This window comes from Leucopleurus acutus (genome assembly GCF_964270905.1).
Source record: "Leucopleurus acutus genome assembly, chromosome: 7".
NCBI lineage: Eukaryota > Metazoa > Chordata > Mammalia > Artiodactyla > Delphinidae > Leucopleurus > Leucopleurus acutus.
Genome location: NC_139150.1, coordinates 47,599,256 through 47,613,683, shown reverse-complemented (window position 1 = coordinate 47,613,683; position 14,428 = coordinate 47,599,256). Strand labels below are relative to the sequence as shown.

The 14,428-nt window shown below is 36.7% G+C and overlaps 1 protein-coding gene across 3 annotated transcripts in view; it reads right to left on the bottom strand.

Moving 5' to 3' along the window:
- Positions 1-373: 373 nt before the first annotated feature.
- The window catches only part of ABHD17B (abhydrolase domain containing 17B, depalmitoylase), a 37,751-nt gene continuing 23,696 nt past the window's right edge, over positions 374-14,428 (bottom strand). For 2 of the 3 annotated variants that reach the window (XM_082842976.1, XM_082842978.1), the window contains exons 2-4: positions 8,963-9,432; positions 4,829-5,008; positions 374-1,898 (exon numbers count right to left, since the gene is read on the bottom strand). In XM_082842976.1, the coding sequence (XP_082699102.1) occupies positions 1,679-1,898; positions 4,829-5,008; positions 8,963-9,429 (867 nt within the window). In that variant the 5' untranslated portion in view covers positions 9,430-9,432 and the 3' untranslated portion in view covers positions 374-1,678. Of the gene's footprint in view, positions 1,899-4,828; positions 5,009-8,962; positions 9,695-14,428 lie in introns of those variants that run through there. The other variant, XM_082842977.1, reaches the window with a different exon arrangement.

The window sequence follows — 14,428 nt, the reverse complement described above, 5'->3', positions numbered from 1 at the left end:
GAAGGCTGTGAGGACAAGGTTGATGTCTATCTTTATCTGGCATAGGGTTTTGAATGATTTAAACATTCAATAAGTATCTGTTGAATGAATGAGTGAATACTGAATTAGTGTGATCAATATTTTGATTTTCCCAGGTGATCAAAGAAAACAGTTAAACTCTAGGGTGTATGTTGTACAAAGAAGGAAACGTATAGGCTTTAAGACAATCTTGAGAAGGAAAAATGTCTCTAAAAGAAAGAAGGAATAATAAAATTTATGAAACTATAGATCTATGTACTATAAAGATGAATGGTATTTTTTTTTTTTAGTCCTTGTACTAAGTAGGGAGTGAGGAGCATGGAAGAAGGAAAACAAGCACAGCTGAGTGGCATATTTTTGTTTTACTGTTAATTTGACACATCTGAACCAAAGCATTCACAATACTTGATATACTTTGAAGAGAGTCATACACTATAGTCTTAGACATAACCACAGAACAAGCAGAACAATTAAAACTACATAAGGCCTTAAAATATATCCACAGTGTGTATTATTTCAATATTCATTCATTTACAAATTAGACTACATACCATTAATTTTATTTTTATTTTTCTTTCATTGTTTTATTCAAGCAGGATTCATTCAAGGAAAGGCAACTTAGTTTTTGTGTGAGCTTTATTTTTTTCACTACATTCGTTAATATAAAAGTTATGATGTTTTCTTATCTCCTGCATCCAGGAGTAAATCCATGAAATTCTCAGATAGTAATCCAAAACAACAGGTCCTATTCTTAAAAATAGTCAAAGTGAAAAGGGATCAAATAGCCAGTCTGTTTGTGGTCTTAAAGAACATCTAATGGACTTTCAGGTTTTCTAACAGTGACAGTATTGCATTTCTACGAGATTAGTCAAAATTTAAAACAACATTGCGTACAAAATTATTCTTGAAGCTCTAAATGCCTTTTAAATTACTAAAATGAAAATTTTAAGTAGTTGCCTCACAGTACCAAACTTATAAATCAAAACTCGTTAAAATTCAGTGCTATTGTGACTTTATCATTTACAAGGTAACTAGTGGGTAAATTAACAAATGGCATAAAAATTAAGACTTACATCTTTTTTTTTTAAAGGAGAAAATGTATGATAACCAGGGAATACAGAAAATTCAATGTATTTTACAATAAAATAACCTTTAAATCTCTATCCCTGTACAACAGGGTTTAGGTCATCTTTAGTGAACTTGCATGTTTTCATACGGTTTATTCTGAGTACTTTAATTGTTTAAGATATACAGCTTTTTATTGAAAGAATATTACATTTGTATACCAGGATAAGATTTAGTACATTGAGATGTTTTAAAAATATTTATAAATTTGTTTCTGATATGCAAAAGCATTTGGCAATACTTTCATAGCGTTTGATCTTACAGAATTAAAATTTCATACAGTACTCATCTTGATGTTTAAAAAAAAAATTCACAGAAAAAATATAAATTACATAGCCTGACTGCATGATATTGTTATTTCCAGTTTCTAGTTTGGTAATTAAAACCTTCATTAAGTCTGTTAACAAATCATTACCTGTACATTTATGAAGGCAACTGACATGATTTGCAAACAAAACCTTCAGGTTTTATGTTATTTACCAAAGAGTGCAGTTCAGCAAGAAAGAAAACCCAGTATGCAAATTTTCAGAATATTTTACAAATTTACCAGTTCCTGTGACACAAACTGTTTCAATCTTTCAAGATACTGTCCATAAAGTTCCACATCATTGTGACCTGCCCCTTCAACCCACAGAGGCTCCACAGGTCTTTGGCAACGCTCAAACAATGCGAGGCCGTGTGAGAAGTCAATGACTTCATCTTCAGTCCCATGAATTATTAATACTGGAGAGGTAATCTTAGAGATTTTGTCAATGCTGTAGGGAAAGAGGAGGAAAGAAGTCAACAAATTAAGTATGAAAAGGAAACAAAAAAAATTTTCTTGTGCTATATTCGATAATTTAAATATCAGAACCATCTCTGAATGAATTCAGAAGGGATAGATACCTCTTGGATTTCAAATATGATTCAAAAGTCATCTTTACATTACTCCCTACCTTAAGATTATCTGAGAACGTTAACTTCATGCACTTCTGTTTTGAGGGAATCACTCAATCATTATAGTCATCCTACTTCGCCTTTCTACAATGTTGATATTTTAGCACAGAAACTTAGGTTGCAAGGAGAGGAAGAAACCAAGGACCATTTCAGCTATGTGCTAACTTCATACCTCTCTGCATTCATATTTTTTTCTCCCTCCCAATATCCTACTAAAATGATAAGCAAAATATTATTTTTGTTTTGGGTATTTACTACAAAAATAGGAAGAATAAAATAAAACATAACATTTTGGAGCTGAAAAGCAGATGAATATGTGAGATAACAGATTAAAAGTATAGGAGAAAACATAATTTTTAAGAGGACAGAAAGGTAAAGTGAAGAACCAATCCAATTTATATCATGGAATACCCCCAGAAGGCTAGGAACTGACATGCAGATAAAGGCGGGTGATTCAAATCTACAGAATTTGTTCAAAGTCTGTTTAAGAAATAGTGTCTTGCACCCCCGCCCCCGCCCCCCCAGTTCTTTTCTTTCCTCCCTTTTGCAGCTGGGTAAATGCCCTCTACCTAAAACTGGAGGGTTTGTGGACTAGGGGATTGCCGGACACAGTTTAAGGCAGAGGTACCAAATAGCAAGTAAACATATACATGTTGTCTGCTATGAACCCATTTTCCCTACTGGGCTCCCAGAATGCTGGCAGCCAAGCCTCCACCTTTTAAGAGATAGTTGTAGTCAGAGTCTTCTTTGGAGACTATATATCTGCCTTAAGAGGAAAGATAAATACTGACATCGGGGTGGGATCCCCAACTAATTGGCTTGGCCAGATCACTGTGAAACTCACAGTCAACAAGTCTTAATTCCCCACACTTCAGCTCAGCTCTTTAGTTCCTTACTCTTCCATATGAGCACACAAATAAGAATTATCAGACATCAGAGGAGATGTCACTTTACATATAAGACAAGGATCAAAATAAACAGTAAAAAAGGGCAACTTGGAAGAGACAAACAATACAAAGAAAAAACCTTACGAAGAACAAGTTTTAAAAATTTTCTGATAGAAAGAGGCGCAAGGCATAACTATAAAATGAGGACAGAATCTTGAAAAAGACGACAATCATCAATGAAATAATTCAAGGCAGCATTTGGTAAGGAAAAAATGCTTGGGTATATTATTTGTTGTCAACTCTTTAATAGTAGAGGAATTAAATAAAAAAGGAAACGTATGATCTTTTTCAAACAGTTTACTGTTAGTGCTGCATACTCTGTTGGTGCAGCTGAAATGAAAGAGGGAGCTAAACAGAGATGTAACTTGGCAATAGTTTACCCCAATTGTCTCCCTATCATTCCTACCATTCAGCTACAAAGTATAATGCACATACCTTCCAATCTACCATTTTCTAAAACAAAAACAAACCCCCAATAAATTTAAAAACCAAAAACCTCCCACAGCCTGCTCTGGTGATAATATCATATGCTCCCATATGCTTCCCTACAAAAGTAACCCCTTACTGGCTAAAGAAGAAAAAATTTGTTTTTGAAATGACCCTTGCTGTTCTTACAAAGAATCACGTGGTGACTTGGCCTTTGGCCTATCTATCATTCACAAAGAATCTTTGTATTGCTACCAATTTGGGAAAGGAAATAACGACTGAAATTTGCTACCCTGTCACTTCTTCCCTTCCTTTTTTTGAGAAAAATAGGCCGTCAATTTTTTTGTAACAATGAAGAAGAGCTAGTGGGAACTACCATCCTGTGTTGAGAAGCATGAGGAAAAGTAGCCCTTCTTTTAAATTTGTCTAACACTTATGTTTGCAGACTTTGTGGGGGCAGTAATTATTCTGGCTCATTTAAGACTCAACATTTTCACAATTCATTTCTTTTGTAAATCAGATATCACTAATTAGACATCATTCATTCATTTTTACAGAAGATTTTAAAAAATTTTATTTATTTTATTTTTGGCTGTGTTGGGTCTTCGTTGTTGAGTGCGGGCTTTTCTCTGGTTGCCGTGAGTGGGGACTACTCTTTGTTGCTGTGTACAGCCTTCTCACTGCGGTGGCTTTTCTTGTTGTGGAGCACTGGCTCTAGGCACACGGGCTTCAGTAGCTGTGGCACGCAGTCTCAGCACTTGTGGCTTGCAGGCTCTAGAGCACAGGGTCAGTAGTTGTGGCACACAGGCTTAGTTGCTGCACGGCATGTGGGATCTTCCCAGACTAGGGCTCGAACCCATGTCCCCTGCATTGGCAGGCGGATTCTTAATCACTGCGCCACCAGGGAAGCCCCGTTCATTCATATTTTATGCACATGTGTCTCATTTTCCCTCTACTTGTTCCTCTCCTCCAGTATTATGCACCTCACTGGATGGTACTATCGTCCATTAGCAGCTCAAGTCAGAAACCTGGGAATTATATTCAAATTCTTTTGTTTAGCATCCTATATACAGTCTGACATTCAGTTCTATCAATTTTTTCTCAAATTCACTCTCTTATCTCCAATACTAGTGCCACCATCTGGGGTATAAGGCTCTCAGCACTTTTCACTTGGCTTACTATTGCTCAAACACTTCAGCCTTCTGACAGATGTCCTGCCACCACCTTCCTCACAAAGTAATTTTTCCACAATTTCTAAAATATATGTAAAATAGGAGCTCATGGCTGAGTGAACTGTATCATGAATACCTTAAGTGATGGAAAAAAATTCCCTCAAAAGTTTCTTCGAATTAAACTATTTGAATATTAATACTTACTTTGGGAATGCATCAAAACAGTAGGTCTTCTTGGTATCAGGAAAAGCGACTCGCATTCCTGAGGTCAAAGGAGAATGAAGAATAACAGCAGCACTCTCATACCGAGCAGCAAGATCCACAGATGGTACTGTCCCTATACTTTGGCCATATATAATCACATTTTCAGGGCGAATGCCATATCTACAGAGTCCAGAAGTTTAAAAAAAAAAAAGAGTTGGAGAGTCAGACTGGTATGAAGTGTTCAATCACTACTAAGGACTTACTCTTAAAAAAGAATGACAGAATGAGACAATGTCAATAAATTTATATTTAAAACTTAAGTTTCTTAGTCATCACTAACATATTTAATGCCACAATAAAATCTATATTATTTCATCTGTTTCAAGTCTATCTTTTGGAAAAATAATGGCTGAGGTCTCTTAAAATTTTAATCTTAAGGAATGAATTTATTAAATCATTTATGCAATTCAATGTAGCATATTATTGACTATATTTGGAACATACTATGTCACTAATATTTTAATGGACTGATGTTTAATGGAGATTTAGTGTTTATTTTCCATTCAATGTAAAAAAGGTTCTTTATTTCTCTAGGCATTAAAAGTGGTTCATTTTATTTTCTGAAGTTGGTCATAGTGATGAAAATGCAACATATAGTTACAGTATGGAATGATGAATAAAATATATGTATTGTTTTAGCCAAGAGCAAATTACTTATTTTTCTTGAGATTTGCATTTATTTACCCATAGAAATGGACTAATGATTGGAAAGATCAATAAATGAATGAGAATTCCAAAAGCCACATGGGTCAGTGATTTATGAATACTTCCTTTAAAAATGATTCAGATTTAAATATATGAACTCACTAACTCAATTATATTGGGTATATACTATGTTCCAGGCATTGTTACTTGTGTACAGTATAATTGCCCTAACTATAAACTACTGCCAAGTGTAAGTGAGGTACTATAGGAGCTAATTACCTCTCCATAGTTTCTTCAAATCGGTCTTACAGAAGAATTTGGACCATGTCCCAAAGATTGGGTTCCATCTACTACAGACTGACTCTAAATGTAACTAAACTCAGAAAAGCTTTTTTTGCACTTCCCTGGTGATGCACTGTTTAAGAATATGCCTGCCAACACAGGGGACATAGGTTTGATCCCTGGTCTGGGAAGATCCCACATGCCACAGAGCAACTAAGCCCATGTGTCACAACTACTGAGCCAGCACTCTAGAGCCTGTGAGCCACAACTACTGAAGCCCTTGCGCCTAGAACCCATGCTCCGCAACGAGAAGCCACCACAATGAGAAGCCCACGCACCACAACTAAGAGTAGCCCCTGCTCGCCGCAACTAGAGAAGGCCTGCGCGCAGCAATGAAGACCCAACGCAGCCAAAATATATAAATAAATAAATTATCTACACAGAATCTTAAAAAAAATAAAAAATAAAAAAAAGAAAAGGTTTTTTCTTTGCAACAGACCTAGCTTCATAGGAATGAAGAAATTAGGAAAATGAACATTTGCAGCATCGCATCAGCATAACACTTGGGGCTGCATGGATGCTGTTTAGCTGAACAGCAGAACTGTGGGTGGCAACGATGGGTTTTAGGCTAAACCTAGCAATGGCAAGGCTCCAGAGTAGCTGAAGCATCTGCCAATTTACTATCAGAGGACTCAAAGCAGTAACAGAATTTCAGAATAGTACACATTAGAAAGGACTTCAGAGACCATCTAATCTAGGTTGGCTGCTTACTGAGCAGATGTTCAAAGTCAGAGTAAGTTAATGACAGACCTGTAATTAGAACCCAGGTATCCTGACTCCAGGTCCAGTGCCTTTTCTATTATAGCACACAGATAATGAGCTCAAATACTGTGGGGGAAAGGCTGCATAGTGAATATTCATACTTTATTTTCTGTTGATCCATCAGAAGTTCAGAAACATGGTTACTATAGATATTCAATTATCCTTAAAGGGAGGTTATTCAAATAATAATTATTTAAGTTCATTATTTTTTTCCCTTCCTGGTTACTTAAGCTCTTTTTTACTTTAATCAAGTAAACGAAATAAAAGGCATGAATTCTAATTACACACATTTTATTAGATGACAGAATTCAAGAACTGGAAAGAACCTTGGAGATCATTTAACTCAAGCTCTTCATTAAATAGACTAAGAAACAGAGGCTCAGAAAAATTAAATAAAATTTCCCAAGACTTCCTAACCTTACTAACTCTTCCAACCATATTTAGAGTTCAACATAAGAGAAATTTTAAGTCTGAAATTCTATGCTAAACTAGTACGTGGGACTAGGTAGCAATCTATCTGTTCTACTCCTAGTCTTCATTCATACTGGTCGAGTGTATAAAAAGATTAATTAACCCAGACTAGAAATCACTGAAGAAAGTTTCCTGTAAATTGATATCTGATAAGATTTAAAAAAAATAATAAAGCTGACCACTAACAAGAGGGGATTCTTTTACATAAACATAGAAAGAACACTTAACTGGATACTAACATGTTTTGCTTGAATAATTTATACTTTTGTGCTAGGTGGAAGCACTAATAATGAAGGCTATCTGCTTTTGGCACCTTTAAAAGCTATACTAATTCACTGAAGTTGAATTATAGTATGTGAATTATATTGCAATAAATCTGTTATTAAAAAATTATCATATTTTCCTGACAGGTATTATATATACTATATTCAACTGGTTGAATCTGAAAGGGGGAACTCAGTTTTGTTTGCGGGCCTGAGGGGACTGACAGGAGTATAACCGAAGCATATTTTGACTGTGGTCATTTAAGGTAGCTTTTAAGTTTATAAACTTTTTACCGCTCTGTGCGTGCCTCCCTCCCACTCCTAAACTCCATAATTACTACTTACCATCTATTTTTTTTCTTACTTGTCAGAAATTTGTTTTCATATCATTTCAATTGACTTAAGAATCCCTTTTATACAGAACTCTGCTATGGGACTACAGTTTTACTATACATCTTGGAGGGATAAATGTTTCTAAAGATTTTTGTAAAAAAGATTATATCTACTAATGAAATTGAGAAAGTTCTTCCCAACTAACTGAAACCATTAATATTTAAACATTAAATTAGGAATGGTAGATTTTCTTTATGTACTCTAGCTTCAGTCTAAAATACTCTGGAGGGATTTCCCTGGTGGTGCAGTGGTTAAGAATCCGCCTGCCAATGCAGGGGACACGGGTTCGAGCCTTGGTCCGGGAAGATCCCACATGCTGTGGAGCAACTAAGCCCGTGCGCCACAACTACCGAGCCTGCTCTCTAGAGCTGGAGAGCCACAACTACTGAGCCCGCATGCCACAACTACTGAAGCTTGCGTGCCTAGAGCCCGTGCTCCGCAACAAGAGAAGCCACCGCAGTGAGAAGCCCGCACACTGCAACGAAGAGTAGCCCCTGCTCACCGCAAATAGAGAAAGCCCGCGCACAGCAACGAAGACCCAACGCAGGCAAAAAACAAACAAACAAACAAACAAGAAAACACCTCTGGAAGTCAGGCAGCTTATTAATGTACAATGAAGAATAATTTGTACTAAGGTATCTTTCTGTTTAGTGTACATTAACTGATGAGAAAATACACTGAAGTATACACAATTGCAATCTTTTTCAAGAAAAATTTATAAGTATTTTTGTGACTAGCAAAGATTAATGTTATTTCTATTTATTAATTTTTAATTATATAAAATGATGCAAACCCTGCCTTAGGATTTTAACAATCTAGCCTCTTACTCTGTTACTGACAGATCAAGAGAATGATTAGCTAAATCACTGTTTTCTCTCATTCCCTTGAAATGTTGCAACTTTGAATAAACATTTTTATACCACAATCCAGTAAGTTTCTAAAACCAAACATTTTTCACTGGCTTACATTTTTAGGAAAATCACACACACACACACAAGCTGTCAAACTCTTTTATGCTATTATACAAAATTTAAAATTACAATCTAAAAGTGTAACTCTTCATAGGTTTATACTGGTAAATATAATCTTTATTTAGTACTTCAAGATGTGTTACAAAAACAGATTTTATTCTATTCTTATACAAGACAATTTTATCAGCCATCACAAATGTGGAAAACAATTCCCAACCACCATTTACCTTGTCCTAAGAGCAAGCCAAGCAGCTTCTATGTCTGCATAGAGGTTCTTCTCTGTCGGTTTCCCAGAACTTGCACCATATCCAGAATAATCATATGAAAATATATTACAATTAATCCGTGATCCCAGTCCTATGTAAAAACTGCTCATCTGACCAAGATCAACAGCATTTCCGTGTGAAAAGAGTAAAGTGTATTTGGCATTGGGTGAGCAACGCACAAACATGCAGGCAATTCTGTTGCCTTTACTGGTTCTAGTCATGAAACACTCAATAGCATCTTTTTCTCTAGAAGAATATTGCCAGTCTGCTCGTTCTGATAGGTGTAACGTCCAGCGGCTTCCACTTTCATCACACATCAGCGTGTAAGTTGGATCAGGTGGCAAAAATGCTAATTTTGAAGCAATTTTCCCTGGACAAGGTGGACAGCAGAAGAGGCAACATAGCTCACTAAATGAAAGATTATTCATCTTCTGAAAAAGAAAAGAATAGTCATGTTTTAATCACTGAATGTCCATTCTGCATTTGCATACAATAAAAGTTAAAACAAAAGACACCAGTAAATTCTACTACTGGACAGTGTCTACTACTATTATATGAAGTATGCTTTCCCAAATAGATTTTTGGCATCTTTCTAGAAACGCTTGAAATCATGAGGTGAGACAAATATTCCTGACCAGGAAACGGACTCAAATACTATGTGACATGTTGCAAATAGTAGTTGAATTTTTTTTTTTTTTTTGCAGTACGCGGGCCTCTCACTGTTGTGGCCTCTCCCATTGCGGAGCACAGGCTCCGGACGCGCAGGCTCAGTGGCCATGGCTCACGGGCCCAGCCGCTCCGCGGTATGTGGGATCCTCCCGGACCGGGGCACGAACCCGTGTGTCCCCTGCATTGGCAGGTGGACTCTCAACCACTGCGCCACCAGGGAAGCCCAGTAGTTGATATTTTACAATACTTAACCAAAATATGAAAAATGATACTCTTACCAGAGAGTAGAGGTATAAATTTGTTATTTCTCTACAAATAACAACATAGTAGGTATGAAATATCTTTAGTTAGCTTTTAATTTCTGTGTAACTCAGTGAAAATTCTCAGAATCTCGTGAGAAGCTAGGGATTTAACATAATATAGTAAATATATAATAATAGCACTTACTATTTGTCAGGCATTGTGCTAAGGGTTCTATGCATATTAGCATGTTTAATCCTCTAAGCAACCCTGTATGGTAGTCTGAGAAAAGAAACCTGCACAAGGTGAGGAAGTGAGGGAGCCAGGATTTGACACCAGGCTCAGTCATCGTCCTACATCACTGGGCTACATACACTGCTTCAAGGGCTCAAAACACTATTTGTCTCAGAAGCTTATTATTTTAGCCATATTTGTCTCAGAAGCCTATTATGTTAGCCATAGTGCCAATGGCCTAAATAACCTGTAAAACATTAAAATGTATATATGAATATATGTATGTATGAAATTATTGCCCAAATTAAGAAGGCATTATTATGGAAAAAAGATCTGCTCAAGGAAAATTTCGTAAATGGTTAGATGGAAATGAGCATAAGGTTTGAAGTCAGAGAGAGTTGTGGTAGCACTTACTAGCCGTGTGCCCTTGGGCAAATTATTTACCTTTTTGACCCTCACTGTCTTCATAAGTAAATGAGGCCAATGCCTCTGCCTCTACAATGAACACAGTGGTTGTGAAGAACAAATATAATGATATCGTTAAGGCACTTAACATAGTAATGGCCGTAGAGCTGACACACTCAGAAATGGTCCACTTTCTCCTATGCCCTTTTCATCAATATTTTAAAAGTATCCACAGCTCATATTAACTCAGAAACAAAATAAAGTACTACTTGTTTGCCCTACCAGCATTTTCTTCTAATTATCCTTTCTCAAATTCCTATCTCTTTTTAGCAGTAGACCATTGCTTAGGTTCCAGGAAGAAGGCATTCAAAGCAAACACCTTCCAGAGGTTTGATGGCACCTAATTTTCTCCAAAAAAAATCTAAATAAAAGGATAGGGAAAAAAAGAACTTCATCCTACCAAAAAATGAGAAACTATCACCTCAGAAGAGTGACTAAAGTGTTGAGTACATATGGAAAGAAATGAATGCCTTTTTCATTAATTACTGATTCAAAATCTGGTTTATTTTGCTTAATACAAATGTGTTAATTTCCCAGTGTAAACTAATTAGGTAGAAAGAAGAAGCAGAAACAGCAGAGAGAGAAGAGTAGGAGTGACATGAAAGGCTTTAAAAGATGAGTAAGGGAAGGGCAGAAAAATGTCTCTTGGCTAATGGGAAGCACCTTTACTTGATTCCATTTTTATTCCCTTTCGGCCTTCAAAATGAATATAGCCTGAATAAGTTAATGTCTTACTCTGGTTGGAACAAGAGTCAGATAGAACAAAAATGACAACTAGCTGTCATCCTTAGTGCTAACTCTAATTGGCTCCATGACATGTTGTACTGAGGAGGATTCTGAGAGCATGCCCCGGGCTTAGCAGGCAAAGAATGTGTGATAAATTAGCAAAGTCTACTACAGAATTTGGCTACAAATCTATTATCCTGGTCAGGAGGATAAAGGATCTGGTGAAGATGGCAGAGAAGGGAGTTCAAAGGGTCAGTTCCAAAGGAGATGATCCCCAAAACAAAAACAAACAAACAAAAAAGCTAAAAACAAAGAAGGAGATAACCTGGAAAAAGAAGATGAGGTAGAAGGTACAATATATCAGTGCTATCCGTTTAATAATCTACCTCTGGTCATTTCTTACCCCCAATTACCTTACACGCCATCAGCTGCTGACCCTGAAGAGCATATTAAAAGCTTGATTAAGTAAACTGTATATAGTTATACTATGTTCCTGTAAATTACCACTTGAACGTGAAGACTTTTATGTATTATATAATAAAGTAATTTTGAAATAAACTGGCTGACCGAACATATATAATGCTGCAGAGACGATTCTGAAGATGAACACCAAAGGAAAAAATTAGACGAGAAAAAGCTGCAACGCCAGGGTCAAGTCAAATGAAAGACAATCTGACCTTCTTAATGGTGGCAGAAGAAATTATTCCCACCTCCACTGCCTCAAACCCAGACAACTGGTATCCACTTAATAACATAAACTTGGAAATTATCACTTTCCTAATGATAGGTCTGATATAGGGCAGCAACATAGACTTGCTTAAAAAAGTTATTCTCTCCTTTTCTATAAATGTGAAATTTTTCACAATAGAAAATATAAATAAAACAAATAAACCTATGTTTTAGTATGATCAGAGCAGAGTTGGGCAAATTACTGAGGGAGAATATCTTATTCTTGATAAATCACTGAAATATCTTGTTAAATTTAGATAATTTAAATCCAATTTGTTTCATATAACTCACCTGAATATAAACATTTTATTTACTAGTTATTTCTTGACAACAAAATCTTGAGGCGACAAGGCAGTGAGTAATCACAGATGGTAAACAGAGTTATAAGAGTACACAAAGGTCATACAACAAATTGAATAATTTGTAGCTGAATTTTTGGACCAGGCAAAACAAGGATTTAAACTAAGTTATAATAAACCTATTTAAAAAGAGAGAGAGAGGGGCTTCCCAGGTGGCACAGTGGCTGAGAGTCCGCCTGCCGATGCAGGGGACACGGGTTCGTGCCCCGGTCCGGGAAGATCCCACATGCCGCGGAGCGGCTGGGCCCGTGAGCCATGGCCGCTGAGCCTGCGCGTCCGAGCCTGTCCTCTGCAACGGGAGAGGCCATGATAGTGAGAGGCCCGCGCACCGCAGGAAAAAAAAAAAAAGAGAGAGAGAGAGAGAAAGAGAGAAGGAGGGAGTGAGAGAGAGAGAAAACTTAAAGATGAAGCAGAAAAAAGTGTCAGAAAGAAAAGTTCAACTGGAATCCCTGGTATAATAAAATCAGTATCTGAAATAAAGAATTAAACTGATGGGTTGGGTACAAATATTGATAACAGTTGAAGAACACATTGGTGAGCTGGAAAATCAGGCTGAAGAATTCCCAGGTATGGAATTTTTCAGGGGGATGAAGAGATGGAAAATATAAAAGAAAATTTAAGGAGGATTTCAGTAGAAATACCAATATCACTGTAGGAGTCCCCTCCAGAAAAAGAGAGGAGAAAATAAAGACAATCTAATAATTTTTCAGAATTAAAGAGAGAAAATTCAGATTGAAATAGCTCAGAATGCCAAATAGGTATTTAAGAAAACTTTCACAGCTAGACAAATTACAGTAAATATTAAAACTGCCAGAAACAAAAATCTGAACGTTTCCAAAAGGGAAGAACAGATTACTTACAAAGGAACAAGAATCAGATGAACATCTAACTTTTGAATAGCAACACTAGAAACCAGAAGACACTGAAGGGGTAAGTTTAAAGTAAGGAAAAAGCTTTGAAGCTAGAATTTCACACAGATAAAATACCAATTTAGGGCTTCCCTAGTGGCGCAGTGGTTGAGCCTCCGCCTGCCGATGCAGGGGACACGGGTTCGTGCCCCGGTCCAGGAAGATCTCACATACCGCGGAGCAGCTGGGCCCATAAGCCATGGCCGCTGAGCCTGTGCTCCACAGCGGGAGAGGCCACAGCAGTGAGAGGCCAGCGTACCGCAAAAAACAAAAAATAAAAAAAATACCTATTTAATATGAGGATAAAATAAGGATATCTGCAGGCACACAAAAACTCAGAAGGTTTACTAAGTCAAGACCCTCTTTGAAAAACTCCAGCAAGGAGGAAAAGAAATGCAAGAAAAGTCTGAGATATCTGAGATATGACAAATAAAGAATAGTTAATATAATGTCTTTTTTGGTAAGTAAGCAATGGAGGAAAAGAAAAAGCAGCAAAGTATATCCCTAATAATCCAGAATCAAAACTTTGGAGAATACCAATGTGGAGGGGACTGGAATAAGAGTTAGGGAATATTTAAGAAGTAAAAATGTGCCAGGGCACTGGTCACTTGAATTGTTCGGAATATTAATATTGATAAGATTAAGACACAGAATAAAGGCATGAATATGACTCTTATTTATTTTGGCTGCACCAAGCAGCACAGGAGATCTTAGCTCCCTGACCAGGGAATGCACCCATGCCCCCTGCAGTGGAAGCATGGAGTCCTAATCACTGGGTCACCAGGGAATTCCCATTATGACTCTTAAATAAGTCAGCCATAACCAGCATAAAAATGATACTATGATACACCTGAAGAGTAGTTATAGTTTTCATTACAAATGTCTGGCCTTGAGTATTTATCAGCATGTTAAAACTCAAGAAGGAGTGTAAACACAAAGAAATAAAAAATTAATGGTAGATATCAACAAAATAGAGAACAAAATGCAACAGAAAAAGAGGTCATTCTGGACCTCTAGTGCCATGCAGAGTATCTAACACATAATGAGGTTTCTAATTATTTTTTAGATGAATGAGTTAGTAAATTATTAAGATTAAT